This window comes from Halichoerus grypus, chromosome 2 (genome assembly GCF_964656455.1).
Source record: "Halichoerus grypus chromosome 2, mHalGry1.hap1.1, whole genome shotgun sequence".
In the NCBI taxonomy this organism is placed as follows: Eukaryota; Metazoa; Chordata; class Mammalia; order Carnivora; family Phocidae; genus Halichoerus; species Halichoerus grypus.
In genome coordinates, this window is record NC_135713.1 from 66919222 (window position 1) to 66940262 (window position 21041).

The window sequence follows — 21041 nt, forward strand, 5'->3', positions numbered from 1 at the left end:
TTCATGGGGTTCATGTTTTAGAAGGTCTTGGATGTCATATGGTTCTACTCCCTGTGATGATTGCGGTTGCCTGTTGCAAAATTTATTATGAGTCCAAAAAATTTAGGTTAAGTAGTGGTTTATTGCAAAGAAAATAAAGAAAAGCAGAAGAAAAAAATATAAGAATATATATTTTTAGGATATATGTATTTTAAGAATTACTTGCAAAAATTATTAAGTATTATTTGCAAGAATAATTTCTTATTCAGTTTTGACTGTGAACTGTTAGAAACCAAACATTGAAAATATTCATGAGTCAGCCAGGGCATTTTTGGAAGATACTATATTTTAGTCCTTAGAACTCAAGCCTAGATCCTCTCCAACATGTTTGGGGGTAAAAGACTTACGGAGACCAGGAGAAATTCAGAGAGCACGTAATAGATGTAATGGAAATTGAACGTGCGAAGAACTGAGGCTTTGCGTAGAAGAAGGATGGGAGAAGAGAGGCAAGATGTTACCATGATGACTTTTTCTTCTTTTTCCTGTTTCCCAAACTGTCCATTAAGGAGATATAAAAAGATTATAAAATTATTATAGAGATTTAAAAAGATATCTACATTTCTATATTAATGATAAAAGAATGAAAGGAGAAATATAAAGCAAGTCTGGTTTTCTCCCCTTTTCTTCTCATTCCCTTTAGGGACCATTTTCCATTCGTTGCCATTTATATTTCTGCTACCAATAAATGACTCTAAAATAAAGTTTTAGCCATTGCATAAATTATTTATAATTTATATACACTATGTCATTTATTTATTTATTTTTAAAGATTTATTATTTTAAAGAGAGAGCACATGCATGAGCGGAGGGGAGAGGCAGAGGGAGAGGGAATGAGGGAATCTCAAGCAGACTCCCCACTGAACACGGAACCCTATGCGGGCCTCGATCCCACAACCCCGAGATCATGACCTGAACGGAAACCAAGAGTCAGATGCTTGACCAACTGAGCCACCCAGGCACCCCATCACTATGTCATTTATTTTTAAAAGGATTCCTATATCTTCTCATCTGAAAGTTTAGACAATTTGCACAGGTTCATATAATAGCTGTGTACACTTAGAACTTAACTTGCACAATGTCTTGCACAACGATCATAATTTAGATGTATTAGACATATTAACTTATAACAATCCTAAAAGGTAAGTGTTATTATTGGCCATTATTTTACAGACTGTGGCATAGAGAGTCTAAGTGAATTATTCAAGGTCTCAGCAGAGAAGGTTTTGAAACCCAGAAGGTTTTGAAACCCAGTGGACTCTCAGCTATAATGCTATACATTTACCTTGGCTCTCAGATTTACTAATTTCAAAGTCTACTCCTTATTGTTCTAGATAATATAAATTAGCTAGTAGAAATAAGCATGCTCTATAAGTACCTTTGATTTCAGGCAAGAAGCCATTTCAGTTATCTTCCTTGACTTTGTAGAATTTTCGTTATATATCTGACAGTCAGTTGGAAACCTCCCTTTTGATCTTTTCTTTTTGACAGTATGATATACTGAAACGTATTGCCAGGGAAGCATCACCCACCTTCATATGCACCATTTTTTGATAAAGTAGTATATAGCTCAGCATTAGGAGGAGCCAGAAATATTTGATTCCATAATATTATTTACTTTCACATTTTGTGTGCCTTCTTTCCTCGGTATTTACCACTGAGTGTATAATCCCATCTTAAGTATTAAAGTCTACTTAACTGAAGTGTAGAGAATAACATATAAGCAACGATAGTTTAATACATTTTAGATAGAAAATGTTCTTCAAGCTTCTATAAAAAAACTTGGAGCACATAACAAACCATTAAAATATAACACATAATAAATATTATTCATCTTTTCTGTTTCACTATTAGATAATAGAGTCTGATAAATGAAGAGAAGTAGTCATGGAAAGAGAAGGAAAGAAGGGGACTAAGGAATAAAGGAAGGAAAGATGGTAGAATGAAGAAAGAGAAATTGACAAGGAGAGATTCAGTCTAGGAGGCAAAGCTCAAGCTGTCAAGCTACAGAAAGAATATGTACACAAATGAGACGAGGAAAGATGCACAGAGGGTCCCAGAATATTTTAGAGATACAGAAAGGCAGATTTTTTAATAAAAATTTAGACTTTCAGAATATTATAGATGAAAGCTTTTAAAACCATTTTTCCAGGCATAGTTATAACTAGGGATAGCCTCTGGGTCAGGTGAAACTCATGACCAAATTAGGGTATAATACAGTGATCATTCAAACTGATCTGTTTTTCATGTATTTTTCTATTTTGTACAATGTGAAATTTTTCAAAATGAATTTTCCTTTCAGTATCCATCTCTAATTCCTTTCAAATTATTCCCCTTTGATTAATTTTCATTCATTGTCTATAACAAGGGGTATTTTTTATTTTAATATTCTCACTTAGAAAATAGCAGTATTCTTTTAAATGATCTGACAATTTCCACTTCCCATCTAACTTCAATCTCTTAGAGAAGCATAGTACTATATCAAAGTGATCTGTATGAAGAGATCCCTTGGATATCCTTCATAAATGTTTTCTTTTTATTTAAGTCTATAAATGGTGCATATTTATAATTTATAGATACATTTATAAATATTGGTGCTGCGTTCTCAGAATTTATTTTACCAATAGAATTTTATGATAAAAATACTTGGAAATCACTGCTATAATAGAAAATTCATGACTTTTGGTGCAGCACAGTCTTGGGTTCAAAGTCCAGTCATGCCACTTATTTGTTAAATTGTCTTGGTTTAATCACTGAGACTTGGTAGAATCATCTTTTTTGTTTTATTATTATTTTTTACATATGGACCTGACAATACCCTGCATCATTGTTAAGAGGATTTGGACTACATGTATCTTGATAGTGATATTGTTTTATTTGTTTTTTTTTCCATAATCTTATGCTTTAGCAATTTAAGAATTTGTGTTCCATTTATTTCTATGGTTTGTGGGTTTTTTTCTTATGTTCTGTGAAAACTTGCACATCATATATTTTTGCAGATATTCCATTTTCTGTATTGTATGTAAAACAAACATGCTACACATGAAACTTCACAGAGGTAAGATAGTAGTGTTTATTTAGCAATGGCTTTTTTCATAAGGGAATTGGGATCTTAGTGTAGCATAGTATGCCCAGGCAAAATATTTCTCAAAACTATCTAAAGAAATGTTTTTTAAACTGTTTTGACTGAAACTCATAGAAAGAAATATCTTTGGCATTGCAATCCAGCACACACATAATGCACACTGATTTATTTCCCAAAACAAGGAACTGTGCAATGTACTATGATATTTTCTTTTCTATTTTGTTTAAAAATCCCCTCTCAATTGATTTCATGACTCACTTAAGGGCCATGACTTGCAACTTGAAAAATACTATGCTACAGGACATGGAACAAAATAGCATTCAGTATTGGTCATTATATATAATGTAGAGATGATTTATAAGATTTTCTTGGCTGAACCAGTATTTCAACCTTGATATAAATGTTTTAAAGTTATTTCAAAAGCACATAAGCTCAAGTGAGTTTGAAATTGTTTCATCAAAAGCAAATGTAATAATAAAATGGTTTAGTTTCCTTATAGTTTCTAAACATCTATTGATGCAACACAAAATATTTTTTTTCTTTTTCTTTTGACAGATTGGCTATTTGGTCTTCTTACGACTTTTTATATATTTCCTGCATGGTCACCTAGAAAGTTTTAAACAACATTTATTTAGGCTTCAACCATATTTATACGGTAGACTATCTTTTATTTTCTGTACTTATAAATGTTTTATGTTATAGTTTGAGAAACTCAGACTATCACTATAAAGAACATAAACTGTATTTTATTTTTCATGAAAAGTAATAGGTACAGTATTTCAGAACAAGGCTTCTGGGCCAGACTGCGTGGGTTTTACTTTTAACTTTTCTACCTAACTAAGTGCATGATCTTGTTTGTGACTCAGTTTCCTCATCTGTAATAGTATCTACCTTTCTAGATTTCAAGAAAGTAATTTTATATTTTAGTAAGGTAATACTATGACAATGTAGATACTGAACTAGAGTAAGAAGAATGTGGATGCAGGGCATCAGTTAGCTATGACATTAGTTGGGCAGGAGATGTTAACCATTATGAACTTTTAAAATGGGAATGAGATAGAGTAGAACAGTTTTGAAAAATGTTTAGGAGGAAAAAGACACTAAATTTGGTGATCAATTGGATCTATGCTATATATAAGGGAAAATGAGGAATTCAGGAGGAATCTTAAATTTTACATACTGACAAATACAGTCAAGATAATGTACTCTAAACTGAAAAAATTCTGGAGAACCATTGGACGTGTTGAGTTACATTCCCTCTATACCTGCATTGTTGAGAGTTCTTTTAATCATAAATGGATGTTGATTTTTGTCACATGCTTTTTCTGCATTTATTGAGATGATCATATTTTTAGCTTTCATTTTGTTAATGTGGTGTATCACATTGACTGATTTGGGGATGTTAAACCATCCTTGTATCTCTGGAATAAATCCCACTTAATCATGGTGTATGATCCGTTTAATGTGTTCTTGAATTTGGTTTGCTAATATTTTGTTGGGGATTTTTGAATCTATGTTCATCAGGGATATTGGCCTGTAATTTTCTTTTCTTGTGGCATCCTTGTATGATTTTGGTAGGGTAATGCTGGCCTTATAAAATGGGTTTAGAAGAGTTCCTTCCTCTTCTATATTTTGGAAGAGTTTAAGAAGGATTGGTATTCTCTTTGAAAGCTTGGTAGAATTCATCAGTGATGCTGTCTGGTTCTGGCTTCTGTTTGTTGGGAGGTTTTTGATTATTGATTCAGTCTCCTTACTAATAATCACTCTATTCGTATTTTCTATTTCATCTTGATGCAGTCTTCGTAGGTTGTATGTTCCTAATAATTTATCCATTTCTTCTAGACTGTCTAATTTGTTGGTGTATAATTGTTCATAGTAGTCTCTTATGGTCTTTTGTATTTCTTTTTTTTAATCCTTTTTTTCTATTGTAACATCTCCCTTCATTTCTTTTTTTAAAAAGATTTTATTTATTTATTTGAGAGAGGGAGAGGGTGAGAGAGAGCAGAGCAGGGTGAGGGGCAAAAGAGAAGCAGGCTCTCCGCTGAGCATAGAGCCCAATGTGGGGCTCCATCCCGGGACTCTGGGATCATGACCTGAGCCGAAGGCAGACACACTTAACTTACTGAGCCACCCAGGTGCCCCATCTCCCTTCATTTCTGATTTTACTTATATGAGTCCTCTTTTTTCTCTTGGTGAGTCTAGCTCAAGGCTTGTCAATTTTTCTTTTCAAAAAACTTTATTTTTTAGTTTTAAATAAACTTTTTAGTTTAATGGATTGAATAAAGAAAACAGGTCAAAAGAGGAAAAGATTAGTATGTTGTAGGATAAGAGATAAAAAAGAGACTCAAGATACAAGAAAGGGAATATTTGGTGGAAAAAGTCATGGAGGAGAGAATAGGAGATAATAGAAGTGTTTTGGAGACTGCCCAATAAATTGCACCACTACTACAAATTCTGACAGGGTATGAAACCAAGACAAGACTGAATAAGAATTTATGTCTATCATATCACTTGTTTTGACTTCTTCATACATTATAATCCTCTTTTTAACTCCTCACTGTGTTCAGCATAGTGACTCATTAAATAATTAGATGATAGTGGCAAATAAATTTTGAAAAATTATGTGAATAAGATCTCAAGATCTCACATTAGTTTGTTATTATAGATCTATCCCAAGAAAACCAATAACTTTGTTTCATATAAGGATAAAATCCCCAATTTTGCCCTTCTGTCAAATACTGTTAAGTAGAGCCTTACTTATGCTATATCTCTGTCTTTAGCAACAGAATGATTTTTACCTGGGGCCATTAGCAACTGCCTCCTATCCATGTAGCCATATAGTAGAAGAGTAGTTATTATTATTTTTTTCCACTGTCAATAGATTGAAACTCAAAAATTGTCTAAAAGTTTACAAAAAGAACAGCATAAAGATATTTCTGTTAAATACCACATAGTGTTATGTTGAATGACATAATTGTTGTTATATTTAAAATATATTCTTTCAAAAATCAACAACAATAACATCTTGAAAAAGAATAAAACTGGAGAATGTAGGTTAACAGTGATGATTTGTTTGTAGGATTACAGTTTCAAAGTATCCATTATGATATGATAACATATGAATGTTATAACTTGATTTATTTTCACCTGGAAGTTTTCAACCATTATTGTGCAGTAACTATACTTAATTGGGCATTCGACTATTATGCAATTGATGTTCTGAATTATATAAACTCTTACGTATTAATTATTTACCTTGTAGTTTTCTATTATGCCAGCAGGGGTCATACATAACATTATAAATCTTGAATGGATGGGGGAATGGATAGCAGTTTCAGCATCTAAGTACTGAATTTAATTATATTTTAGTAACTAAAAGACAAATGAAACACAATGCAAGATATTAATGAAATATTCATCACAAATTATTTTTCTTAAAATAGCACTTTGTTTCTCTGGAGAGTCATATTACAAGTATCCAAACATCTTTTCAAATGTGCAATTCATTCTGAAAACCATGGAAATTATATGCAAAAGAGAACTCCTCTCTGGATCAATTTTTAGCCCTGTGGAAAACAAGAAAAGCTATAAGAACATAGATTCTGATATGGTGAGTATATCCTAGTGCATAATGAGTCAGATAACATTAATATGATTAAATAATTGTGCTTGCCAATACTGTAACATTGCTGAAGGTGAGTTTAGCTGGTGGTGGGGGTAGGGTGAGAGGAACAAATAGCAAAAACAATAAACCATATGCACAGTTCCTGGACAGTAGTTAATAGGATTAGCAGTGGGGCATCAGTATGCACCACTATGACTTTAAATAGAGTAATGTCATAATATCTTTTTCCTTATAGATTCCATCTCAGCTATTTAATCGGAAATAGCAACGCCATTTAATTTATAAATGAGGATTTTAAGATATTACATTTGTATTAAAAGGAAAGTGTATAAAGTACAGGCTATTAATGAGAGCAATTGTCATATTTGATGCTTCCATAATTCATATGTAATTACATTTAAAATGCTATTAAAATCAACTGAAATGTTTTTAAATGGTTCAGAATTGAGTAAATAAAATAATCTCTAGTATATGAAAAATTGTCTTTTAATTTCTAACTTGGACATTAGTGATCAACATTAGAGAAAACTGTCCCAATCATGTAATTCCTTGGTATGTAATAAATTATGTATTATGCGAACAGAGCTGCAGTGAGCCATATAATCGTTCATATATATTATAGGCTGATGTACCTCAAAAAACAAACTTCAATCTCTGGGGCTCATATGTATTTCCTTCTCTCACATATACTCCAAAAGAAAGCAGTGAACAGTTTGAAACCTTGCTTCTTTTGTTATTTTATTTTTTGTTACATATACTTATTATTTCATAGTTTATAAACAGAAAATTTGTTTTTCTAATAATTTCTTAAAAAGGAAAACATACGGGGGTGCCTGGGTGGCTCAGTCAGTTAAGTGTCTGACTCTTTTTTTTTTTTTTTTTAAGATTTTATTTATTTGACAGAGAGAGACACAGTGAGAGAGGGAACACAAGCAGGGGGAGTGGGAGAGGGAGAAGCAGGCTTCCCGTGGAGCAGGGAGCCCGATGTAGGGCTCGATGTGGGGCTCGATGTGGGGCTCGATCCCAGGACCCCGGGATCATGACCTGAGCCTAAGGCAGACGCTTAACGACTGAGCCACCCAGGCGCCCCAAGTGTCTGACTCTTAATTTCGGCTCAGGTCGTGATCTCGGGGCTGTGGGATCAAGCCCTGTGTCTGTCTCCATGCTCAGCTTGGAATCTGCTTGGGATACTCTCTCTCCCTCTGCCCCTCTCCTCACTCATGCGCACTCTCTCTAAAATAAATAAATGAATAAATCTTAAAGGAAAACGTTTAACATAAGGGAAGTTGAAACAACTAAAAAAATTTAAGATTCCTTTTTCAAATAGTTGTATTATGATTTGCCTCACAGTTTTCCCATGCTTCTCTTGGGCCCTTTCTAAAACCAACTAAAACATAAGTACTTAAGGAAACACATTTAACCACATCTATTTGTAATCATTATAGGCTTTTGTGTTTTCTCTTTGGCTCACTACTTGGTGAATCATTGACATAGAGTGACATATGCTAAGTAATTTTGAACCTTTTGGTTATAATTACTAATGAGCACCAATTACTTCATGCACAAAAGGGATCTTGTTTTTAAGTTTAAAGAATATTTTAGCAATAAATATATAATCTATGATACTGAACAATGGTAAGAACATTGGTCATGAGAAGAAAGACATGCTCAGCAACTGACTGTATGATTCAGAGGAGGTCCGTTGAGCTCTCTAAATCCCCATTTGCTTATCTTTAAAAAAGACTTCATCACCACCGCCACCACCACCACCACCACCACCATCATCGTAATCATTATCATCATCATCATATTCACCCTAACTAATCTATAGGATTGTTGTGAAGATTGCAAAAAAGCATGTGCCTTGTAAATTATTGAGGGCCGTGAAAATGTTAACAATTATTATTGAACATTATATTTAGGAACTCACTTTAACTTAGGCAGTTAAATATAGTAATTTTCATCTAAGGACATGATTATGCTGACTAAATAATTGTGTTTTACTATGAAGTTAATTGTGCTTAATGAGTGATTTGAGTGTTTTTGCTTAAAAAAATAAGATATTGTGAAATCTTGACAATATGAGTGTTCTAGTTATGAAGCAGGCAACCTTCAGTGTTGATTCTGCTTCTCTTTAAGAATCTAAATGTTCAACAAAGCAGGAAAGAATATCCAATGGAAAAAGGACAATCTCTTCAACAAGTGGTGTTGGGAAAATTGGACAGCTACATGCAGAAGAATGAAACTGGACCACTTTCTTATACCATACACAAGAATAAATTCGAAATGGATGAAAGACCTGAATGTGAAACAGGAATCCATCAAAATCCTAGAGGAGAACACAGGCAGCAACCTCTTTGACCTGGGCCACAGCAACTTCTTGCTAGACATGTCTCCATAGGCAAGGGAAACAAGGGCAAAAATGAACTATTGGGACTTCATCAAGATAAAAACTTTTGCACAGCAAAGGAAACAGTCAACAAAACTAAAAGGCAACCTATAGAATGGGAGGAGATAATTACAAATGTCTTATCAGGTAAAGGGCTAGTCCAAAATCTAAGGAACTTATCAAACTCAACATCCAAAAAAAAAAAAATCCAGTCAAGAAATGGGAAGAAGACACAGACATTTCCCAAAGAAGACATATAAATGGCCAACAGACACATGAAAAAATGTTCAACATCACTCATCATCAGGGAAATACAAATCAAAACCATAATGAGATACCACCTCACACTGGTCAGAATAGCTAAAATGAACAACTCAGGAAATAACAGATGCTGGCAAGGATGCAGAGAAAGGGGAACCCTCTTACACTGTTGGTGGGAATGCAAACTGGCGCAGCCACATAGGAAAACAGTATGGAGGTTCCTCAAAAAGTTGAAAAAAGAACTACCCTACAATCCAGCAATTGCACTACCAGGTATTTATCCAAAGTATACAAACATAGTGATTCGAAGGGGCACGTGTACCCCAATATTTGTAGCAGCAATGTCCACAATTATGGAAAGAGCCCAGATGTCCATTGACAGATGAATGGGTAAAGAAGATGTGGTGTGTGTGTATATATATATATACACAAGAATAAATTATTCTTGTGTATATATATATATATATATATATATATATACACACACAATGGAATATTACTCAGCCATCAAAAAATATAACTCAGCAAGAGTGAAATCTTGCCATTTGCAACAACATCGATGGAACTAGAGGGTATTATCCTAAGTGAAATAAGTCAGTCAGAGAAAACAAATACCATATGATTTCACTCATGTGGAATTTAAGAAACAAAACAGATGAACATAGGGAAAGGGGAGGAAAAATAAAATAAGATGAAAACAGAGAGGGAGGCAAACCATAAAAGACTCTTAACTATAGGAAACAAACAGGGTTGTTGAAGGGGAGCTGGGTGGGGGGATGGGGTAACTGGGTGATGGGCATTAAGGAGGGCACTTGAAGTAATGAGCATGTGGTGTTATATGCAACTAAATAATCACTAAATTCTACCTCTGAAACTAATAATACAGTATATGTTAATTAAATTGAATTTAAATTAAAAAATATAAAAAATAGAAAGATGCTATCTAAAAAAAAAAAAAAATCTATCTGTTCTTGTCAATCTTGGTGCACAAAAGCTACAAGGAAATGGAAGATTCCTGCCATACAGCTTTGCCTGAACTGGAAGGGGCAAAATGTCAACACATGAAAAGAATGTATCTGTTTAGGGGTGCCTGGGTGGCTCAGTCGGTTAAGTGTCGGCCTCTTGCTTTTGGCTCAGGTCATGATCTCAGAGTCCTGAGATAGAGACCCCATGTCGGGGTCTGTGCTGAGCACGGAGTTGTCTTGTCCCTCTCCTCTGCTCCCCCCCCCCCACTCTTGAGCTCTCTCTCTCAAATAAAGAAATTTTTAAAAATCTAAAAAAAAAGAGAATGTTTCTGCTTAGAGTGGGACAAGTCACTAAGTCTCTGTGCCTTTTTCCACAAAGAACAAAGAGCATAGTTTCAATCTTTTCTAAGTTCTATTTCAGCTCTATACCTCTGATTCTGTGAGGGGATTATAACAGATTTTAGCCTATCAGATTTATTGCTGTCCTTTTTCTCCTCTCATTCCCACACAATATAAAGAATTTGAAAGGTAGTGTAGCCACAGTGCTACTAAAATTTCTGGTTCAGCTAACTAATTCAGTGCTTGATTACATGTTTGAACATTGTTCCCCAGTTTCAGCCCAATTTCTTCAGTATAGCTTGGTCTAAGCCAGGCTCTCCCGTTCAGTTGAGTACTTACCCATTCAATATCCATCTCTCTCACCTACTGGGAGAAGACAGGAGGAATCAGAGAGGAAAATGGGAATATAAACAATACATCTGTATTCATCCCCCTCCTTTCTTTGTTATTGACATGCCATAGTAGAGGATTTGAGGATGTATTCTTACAGCCCTCCTTTTCCAATAATGCTCAAAGGTCCATGACAGCATATTTTGGCCACTGCAAAATATTTTGTTTTTAATATATTTATCCGCGTTGGAGTAAAAACATAAGCATTTAATTTGTTTTCCAAGTGCTGCCATAAAATTGCTGAAAAAATAAAGAATTCTGTAGGATATACATGTTAGGATACACACAATATGGGTGTTGGTTCTATTTAAGAATAGGAAATTTCCTTTCCCTGCTGCTAGAACCCATTTCTTCTTTTAATATCATTTAAAGCTGATCCAGACGCAAGGTTTCCATTGACTTTGACAAATGGTGCACTTTAATTAGCTCTGTGGCTTTCAGAGCCAGAACACTGGATTGAGTTTTCCACTCTGTCTGTTGCTCACTAGCAGAACTCAATTTGCTGAGTACAGTTGTCACATGATAGTAACAACATAGTTTTTTGGAGATAGTAGATTAAACTCAACTGAAATGCAGTAGACCCTTTACTAAATAGCTGCATCTGTCCTAAAGTACAAATAGTTTTCTGAAAACTAGGAAACACACAGAGTTTACATTCAATTGTGATTAGCAATCTCATCCTCTAATGCTTTAAGTACTTGGGAAGCCAAAGGCATTATCTAAATTTGGGACATTTTGTGCTATACTGCAATTGTACATGGTTACTAGGGTTAGACTGAGACACAGGTTCTTTAAAATTAGAAGCATTATCCTATGATTCATGTCCTATCATCTAAGTAGCACATTTGTGTTAAGAGGTCCTTTCATGGCATTGTCAACCATCCCCAAAATGACTAAAAACAAGGATGAAACTCAAAAAGCTATCTCTGAACATCCAAAATACAGCCCATTCTTCAAAGCTCATTACTGTTATAAAAGAGAGTCTGGTCTGATATTCAGAGCTTGTGTACTCAAATTTGCATAAAATTCAAGCTGATGTGGTTATCTGAAATTTCAGCCAACACTAGATTAATAGCACTTTTTTAGGTGGACTTCTCAAAATAGGTATTGTACAAACTGCACTGATAGCTTGTTGGAGAACGTAATTGAGAGGATGTGGCCACTGGTTTCTCCCATGAGCTGGACCTGGGCAATCTGAGGCTCCTCCCTGGAATGCATGTTCTGCTCACTGTTCCCACAGCTGGAGCCATTTCAAGGATGTAGCCTTGAGAGGTCAATGTGTTCTTGAGACCATCTGGGTGGTATAAGTGACAACCCAGTTAAGGCTTCCTATAAACCTTAAGATTCAGGTGGGTGCAGAGATTTGCTTGTCTTGCAGCCACCTAAGATAATCCTCCTAAGTAGGTTCCCTGGCTTATTAGACCTATCACCTACCAATCTGGAGTGGTCTGTCTCCCTCTTTAATCTCTGTTTGGCCTCTGTGTACAGGGTCCAGTTTGCAAAGGAGCATAATCCAAAGCTGGGCAGCAAGGCATGGAGATGAAAGAACTATAGGAAGTGGTCATAAAGCCAAGAAAAAAAGGAAAGAAGGAAGAGAGGAAGGAAAGGAAGGAAAGAGGGAGGGAAGTAAGGGGGTAAAAAGAAAAAGTTCTCTGGGAGTCATTTAATGCCCTGCTCAGTGTTTTTCAAACTGTGTTAAAAGAGCCCTCTCAACTTTTTTTTTTAGATTTTATTTATTTATTTGAGAGGGGGCAGGGAGGGAGGATGCGCAAGCAGGAGGAGGAGAGGGACAAGTAGACTCCGCGCTGAGCATGGAGCCTGTCTCAGGGCTTGATCTCACAACGCTGAGATCATGACCTGAGCCAAAATCAAGAGTTGGAGCTTAACCGACTGAGCCACCCAGGTGCCCCTGTCTTACATTATTTTAAAATAAAGCTTTTCTATGAAATATTCTAACATTCTAAACATTGGCTTGTTTTCATTTGCCTTTCTGAGTGATTATTCCCCACAGTCAGTAGCCTTGTGCAGAGACTTTATCTTACTCATGACTTTTATCTCCAGCATCTGAGTTCCCAACATAAAAATAGATCAGTACACATCTGTGGGACTTGACTAAACAGTTTACTAGAAACTTAATATACCTTAGTTTGAAATTTATATATGAATTTCTGGCCTTTCAACTTAAGAATACTTAACATGACAATTATCTTTAAATTGTAGATCTGATGTTGTTTGTATAAGAAATGAGGATTATAAAGCCTTTTGGAGTCTCTTTAAGGGTTTCTTTTGAGCATAAAAGAATGAAATATTAAGTACATATCATAAGATGTGTATTTGAATCTGTATTGTTGGAAAAAATTCAATGAGAGTGCTATGTTATCACTGTCTAACAATAAAATCAGGTTTCTTTATACCAGTTACTTTAGTAGATCAGTTAATTCTATGAAACTATTAGGAAGCATTTCCAGAAAAAACAAACAGATAACAGCCCATTTTTTCCCCTGAATTTGTAGACTTTTAAAATAGTTACTTAGCAGACATTGACCATGTCCAGCTAGGCATGTATATTTGCCCTCAAAGTGGAAATCCACATTTTAAAACCTAATTTGCTGTTTGATCATTGTTCAAACTTTTCCCTGTCCTCTCCTCCTTGGGTGTCAGGAAGAACGAAGTCATATAGGGTCTAAGAAGCACATTGTTCTAATAATTGTCCTGTAGAGGATATAGAATTTTTGTCATAGTGTGGAACTGATGTCATTGAACACAAGGGACCCATGTGAAAAGCAATTAAGACGTTAGGTTCAGGTTAACAATTGAAGGGAAGCAAAATTTGCTGCCCCCAAATATGACTCTTTGGCATAAGGATTATTTTAGGCTGGTTATTTTTAAGAAATCACAGACACAGGAGAAGCTGTGAAAACTGAGTAGAAGTTACCCTTTTTGTAAGAGATATTTACATTTTAAGAAAAGTCTCCATTTGTATGGGTGTCTCCCTCTCTGTACTAGGAAGAGAAGAATGATTCTAAATCTCTAGAAACTCTTATCAGTGGAGAAGGCCATGACAAATCTGCATATTAACCTTACCCTTGTTTACTAGGCTTTTCCTGTTAACCATCCATAACTGCCCATCCTCCTGTTTTGTCTTTAGCTAGAGATGTTATATAAGGTAGTGGCTTGGGCCATTTTGAAAAGTATTCCTGGGTCTCTCCCATGTGTACAGGAGGTATACATGTTATTAAACTTCTGTTTGGTTTTCTCGTATTAATCTGTCTTTTTATTACAGGGGGTGCAAAGGTCTCAGCCAAGAACCTGGAAGGGTAGATAGAAAATTATTTTTCCTCCCCCACACTATATATATTTACAAAAATATACTTAAGTAAATTGCTCTTTTTGGTGTAACATGAAGTTTAAGAAAATAATGCATTTTCATTTGAATATTTAAAATTTCCCAGGAAATTCATTTTCATGTTTATTCAAGTCAGATAACTCTTTTCCAGATATATTTTTATGTTTTAATTCCAGGAACATTTGCAATTTAATCAGGGAGGATATGAAGTTAACCACCTGCTCTGGCACTGTGTTGCTGCCTGGTCATGTGTTCAGAAGAATAGTCCTCAGCTGAATAAGGTGCTTGAACATCTCATCTTTCATAAAGGGAAGCTTCAAAAGAAATGCTGGTAAGAGGGATTCTATAAATCCAAAGTAATTCATGGAGAAACCTTTGTGTTTAAATGTTAAATAACCTTTGTACTTAAATGTTAATCACACCTTAGTTGACTATGAAAATAATTTATAATCTCAGTTCCAAATGCAAGGGCAATTTATATATTTTGTATTAGCTCATTTCATCAATAAATTGTTCCTATCTCTCTCTCTCATTTTTTTTTTTTTGCTAGTTTGCATGCATGTATTGCTTAATTTATCTTTATCAAATGAAATTTGTTATTGATAAGAAGTGCCTCCCCCCATTTAAAACATCCTTTATTTTTTAAGTTGTTAAACAACAACAGTGAGGTACAGTTTATTATCCTTGGAGGAAATATATTGAGATTCTGTTTCTTTATGTCTTACTTGTAAAGTATAACAAAAATAAATCTTGACTGATAAGTGTTCGTTTCCTCCTGTACATATATTAATTTGAGAAGGAAAAAGAAGTCTTAAATTACTACCAAAGAGGACATGGGTTCAATGGAGGGGAGAAGAATTTTAAAGGAGTATTTCTGAGGAAAGTGATCAGAGGAGATATCCCTTTTCAGTATTTGAGGATAATCAGAGTTTTGAATTCCTCTTCCAATGCTAATGGTAATCATCATCATCATCATCATCATCATCATCATCATCATCTGTCAGGCCATAGCCAAGTTGCAAATTCAATCATCATATAGTTTTCTTAAAATTAGTTCCTGCCTCTGGCTACCCACTGGCTGCCCACTCTACACCAAAGGCCTTTGTGTATGTAATTTCTAAGGATCTGGAGGATTCCTTATGAAGGAAAGGTGTTTTCCTAGTCTCATTTGGAAGTTTTTGGGATTCCAGATCAAGTAAAGATTTCTGGAGGATGGCTTAGAGTTTGCTTAATTTCCTAGAAATAGCCTAGTTCAGAAGATGTTTCATCAAGAACTTATTCTGTCTTGTCCTGTGATGGGAGAAATCTACTCAATATTGCAGTTAACAAAGATTGTGATTCTTTTATGTTTTAAAGCTAAGGATAATATCTTTAAATAGGAAAATTACAATGCAAATAGAATATAATTTTAATAAGTATATCCTCATACAGAGTTGATAAATACAACAAAAATTAGAGATTCTCACTGGTGCAAAGTTGGTTATTCTGAAAGCCATGGTGATTCTTTCAGACCACTCTTATTATAGCAAATAAGTTGTAGGGGATTCAAAGATACAATTTAGTTTTCAAAAGGGTATAGAACTATTTTAGCTCTTGGAAGACTCTAATTTGATTTAAAAAATAAGAGAAATTACATTTTAACCTATAAAAATAAGTATTTCATGACTGTCAAGTTTATTTTCAAAGCACTCTAATAATTACCAAATAAACAAGCTTAAAGAAATACTGAGATAGTAAAAGTGGCTGAGTAAGAATAGCTAATTCTGAAAGTCAAGGAATTGTTTCTTTAACCAACTTTGTTTACTGTACGGCATCAACATTGATTTAATTTGTTAATGATTTTTCTTGTTAAACAAACCAACCAACCACAGGTCCCAAATGTTGTCACTAGGACCAAGTTCCCAAACTAGTGTATAATATATAATCTAATTGCAGTTTCAACATCCCCCAGAAATTTAGTCTTAAAAAGATCAGCTAGGAATTTTTCAGTCTGCACCAGTGAGTCTACCACTTAGACCATTTCCATCCCCCTAAAAAGATGAGATCATCTACGTGATGACACCTTGCTTTTCCCCCTAAAAAGCAGCCTCACCTAGAACAATTCTTCTCTTTTGCTAATAACTTTCTTGTCCCAATGACCCTCCCTCTATAAAAACCTTCCAACTCCTTGGAGCTCCTTTCTACTTGCTAGTTGAGGTGCTGCCTGATTCATGAATCATTTAATAAATCTAATTGGAACTTCAAATTTACTTGCTTGACTTTTGTTATTTAACAGTCTTTAAGGTAGTTATTTTTTTATACTTAGTATTTTACAGATTTGGGGCCATTGGAGATCATATAAAACTATTCTGACTTTGCAAATGGAGAAACTGAGGCCATGCTTATTAGGCTTACTAGTGAGTGCAACGAGATTTTTAGGGTCCCAGTACCTTATCCCACTATCATTCTGGCTGCCCAAGTAAGGAGATAACTGTTTTGAGGCATCTTGTCACTAAATCCTGGCTTCTCCTTTTCTGGGGAGACATGATGGAAATCAAATGAGGGAGGGGATGGTAGTGTTTAGACAATGCTGAACAAACAGAGGGGTAAACTGAAAGAATTGTGGAACACAGTGACTGTTTAAAATCAAAAGGAAAAGATAATTGTTTAAAAAAAAAACACTGCCAAATAATTTTGATTCTGTTTCTTATATTTACTGTTTTTTTAAAGAGGTTTCAATCTTTTTATTTATTTATTTATTTTAATTATTTTTTTTTTTTAGATTTTATTTATTTGAGAGAGAGAGACAGAGATAGTGAGAGAGAGAGCACAAGTGGGGAGGAGAGGGAGAAGCAGGCTCCCCACAGAGCAGGGAGCCCGATGCGGGACTCGATCCCAGGACCCTGGGATCATGACCTGAGCTGAAGGCAGATGCTTAACCGACTGAGCCATCCAGGTGCCCCAATCTTTTTTTTTTTAAGTGATGACTCTAATAAAAATAATTCATTGACATTAAAAGATTAATTTTTAAGTTAGCAATTTGCCTAACTTCTGCTAGTCAAATTTTCTGTTGTAATAACATTATACCAAATATTAAAGAATTAATTTTTTTCTCACAGAATATTTAAGTTATTTATGGAATAGTCTATACAGCTATCAAGAAGTCATTATTCCAGACAAAATAAAACAAACTGTGATGTAATTATCAAGATCAAACCAGAAGTGCTTTCCATTTCTGGGGAAACTTGAATATTGGTCTTACATACTCCTAAGACTGGGTACATGTAAAAAAATTAAGAAAATGAACAATGTATTTAGAGTGAAATAGAAATATTGAGGCATCAGGCCTTGATAGTAAATTGAGACTTTGTCAGGATTTGCAGGACCAGATAGCCTTGGAGTTGTGACACTTGGTGGAAGATAAATTCGGTGTAGTACTTGAAATTCAATGCCAAGTGACTATTAAGAGGAGTAACCTGAACAATTTTGTTTTCCATGCATATCAGTAAAGTTACCATAATGATGAATCAATGTTCAGAGATTTAAAATGCAGAGGGGAGACCATTCAACTGATTGATCAGAAGACATTTGATTAACAGTGGCAAAAATACAAGTGAGTGGTTCTCATCTGCCCATTTCTGATGTTATCCATCAGTAAATAATTCATCACGTAAATCTCTGCCTTGCTTCTTATAACCCCCTTTATAAAAATTACACCGTAGAAAAGGAAAGAAATAGAAGCAAGTGGTTTCAGCTGAGCCTGAAAAAGAGCAGGCCCAGATCCACAAAAGGACTCCGGGAAGGCATCACAGAGTTAGAGCGACCTCTGCTCACTAGGGGACAGGGAAAAAAACCCTGCAGAGGAAATGCACTAAAGACAATATATTATAAAACAGGGTGAAGAAGTAGAGAAAAAGGGACTACATGAGCCCCTCCTGGCTATCAGGCACCAGCCTTTATCTGGGAAGTTTAGCTGTCCTGAGCTGCAGATAAGCAGCTTGCTGTAAGGCAGATTTCCGTTTAATATGGTTAAATTTTATATGATGCTTCATACTCTCAATGCTCCACCCTGCAGTTTGGCCTTTTATATACTGCCCCATTTGCTCTGGGAAGATAGCTCAAGCCAGTGCAAAAGGCTTTCTAATCTAACATGAAAATAACGAATTGTGTTTATAATTGAATTGTTAGCCGATGAAGACTGCTGAGAAACGCAGTATGCATTTCAGTAGAGCAGTATAACATATAAAATTATGTCTCCCAAAGCAAAATAGCTGATTTAATGCGCTCTATGAATGTATTCCAAAAAAGCTTGACAACTTAAAATTATATAGACATGGCAAGTGGTTTCCAGAGGTATAGTAATTGTGTTTGAAATGAATCAAAGAACCAACTTCTTTGTATGGGCAGCAAGGCCTTAATTTCTGTCTAGGTCACTGATATCCACATTGCCTGTCTCCTGAACCCCAGTGATTATAACGTTCACGTGACAGTCTAACCAAAACCATTCAAACAACTTTTTTGTCAATAGTCCTCCTCCTTCTTCATGAGCTAAGACTGCAGTGTTAAGTCCTCACTCTTCAGATTCATTTACTGGGTTTTTAAATGTATCCTTTGATCCTCTGGGCTAAGTGTAACCATTCAGTCTACAGCAAGGGTAAATATGTAATTATGCCTTGCTAGGTTGTGGTGCAGTAAAAAAACATTCAACCTCAAATCAGAAGACCTGAGTTTTAGTCCTATCTCTTGCTACCTGTCTAATTTTGAATGAGTCACTTACCCCTATGAACAGAGTCTGGTTAGCAGATAAATAAAGAGAGTAGCCATTTCAGAGAGCTTTTGAGAGATTTAAATGAGATAAGTAATGAAAACACTTCTTATACTCGGAGTCTCCACTACTACTTCATGTCCTACTAGTTCAGATCTGAATTATTTTTTTCCTAGAGAGGCTTCTGCCTACTGAATTTCGATCTCCATACCTGACACATGTTAACCAATTTACACACCCTACATTTCGGAACTGTTCCCCTGTTCTCTACCTGCTCTGTCACAACCTTGGTTTAGGCCCTTGTCTCATGACTCTTGAAGCTTTTTAACTGGGCTCTTTGCCTTAAGTTTTCCCCTCAGTAATCTGTCATACTCTGCTGCCAGGGTTACAACCTAAATGTGATTATACCACTCTCTGGCTTAAAATTATTTAATAAGAACTATTTTGACATGACACAGGGGTTACATCAGGGTCTCATAACTTGCCATGATTAGAGAAAAGCAAGGAGAGCAAAAACAAAGACGGAAAGGTCCTGCTACTAGGATTCATTACCGCCAACAAACCAAACAGATGAAGTGCCTGATAGGACTGGATGGAGGTGACAGTTAGTGACCCACCTGGGCCTTCTCTGGTGAAGCTGCATTCCTGGCTTGTCCAACACGCCAGCCCTTCGTTCTTCCCCATTGTTATTCCTGGAGCTCTGAGAATGAAGCTCTGCAAGCAGGAGAAAGAACCCCTTTTAGCAGACATACTAAAGACTAGATTCACACGTAGTCCATCTTTTCTGAGTATCAAAAATCAGACAATGGAAAGAGAAATACATTCTTCAAAGTAGTTTTCATAAAGGGCCAAAATCAAGAATGAAATCCTGCCTGCCCTCTTCATGTACAATGAAGATTGAGCTTTATTTATTTATATTAACCCTCCCTTTCTAGACTGTTAATATAATCTGGAGTTCTTGATAACATTAAGGTTAAATCACTATTTAAAAGTGTTCTATCCCCTCCTTAAAGGATGAGTTATATATCAATATTTAATTTTAAGGGTCATATTTCTGAAATTATTTTTACTTATTTAACTTTATTTTTCCCACTCACTGCCAGCCTTTTACCACTAGGATTTCCCATTCTTAAGCTGTGACATACTATTCATTTCTTGGTTGGTTTGAGTACATTCTAAGTATGGACACAGGCGACCTATTTCATTAGGTGAGCCCTTGCTTATGCACAACTCTAGGCTAGAATAACATTTGTCACCATTCATTTTCCCCTGAAAAGTATAATGTACGTTTTGTCTGGAAATAGGCTTCTGTGCCCACAGTTTTTTTTTTTTTTTCCCTAATTCCCACTTTAAATCTCTAAATGTTGCTATGCTATTTCCTAACTTATGATTAGATGTTCAAAGCCAGTCTACTTTTTTTTTTTTCTATTTTATTTTCAATCCAGAATTTTTTAGGCATATCTTTGTGATTTGGCAGCCAGGATAGAAAAGGCATCCTCTCTTGTCTCACTGGCCATCTTTGGAAACTGTTGAGGTAAATCCTCCACTTTTACTCAGAGAAAAGCCCTGCTATGTGCAGCTGTGCTCAGATGTGCTGGTGACGGGTCTGTGTTTCCTGAAGGCCTTCCACAATTATTCATCATTCACATGCTCAGTGCACAGTTCCTGCCTCTCTGAGCTTGGATTATCCATTACATTAAAGTGGAAAACCCATATATGCCTGCACTAAATTTTAAATTAATTTTTGGCTTCTCAGCATTGGAAAGGTTTTCCTTCATTTGAATTCCATTTTGTTCATAACTTTAACATCTTTAAAGTTCCTTTCTTTTTTTTTCTTTTTTGTAGTATTACAGATTTTTCC

The 21041-nt window shown here is 35.3% G+C and overlaps 1 protein-coding gene across 1 annotated transcript in view; it reads left to right on the forward strand.

The window, feature by feature from the left end:
- The window catches only part of TMEM232 (transmembrane protein 232), a gene marked incomplete at its 5' end in the record, with an annotated part of 189213 nt that overhangs the window by 16553 nt on the left and 151619 nt on the right, over window positions 1-21041 (forward strand). Inside the window, 3 exons of the mRNA XM_078066320.1 lie at window positions 3677-3776; window positions 6565-6731; window positions 14634-14767. Coding sequence (XP_077922446.1) covers window positions 3677-3776; window positions 6565-6731; window positions 14634-14767 — 401 coding nt within the window. The remainder of the gene's footprint in view (window positions 1-3676; window positions 3777-6564; window positions 6732-14633; window positions 14768-21041) is intronic.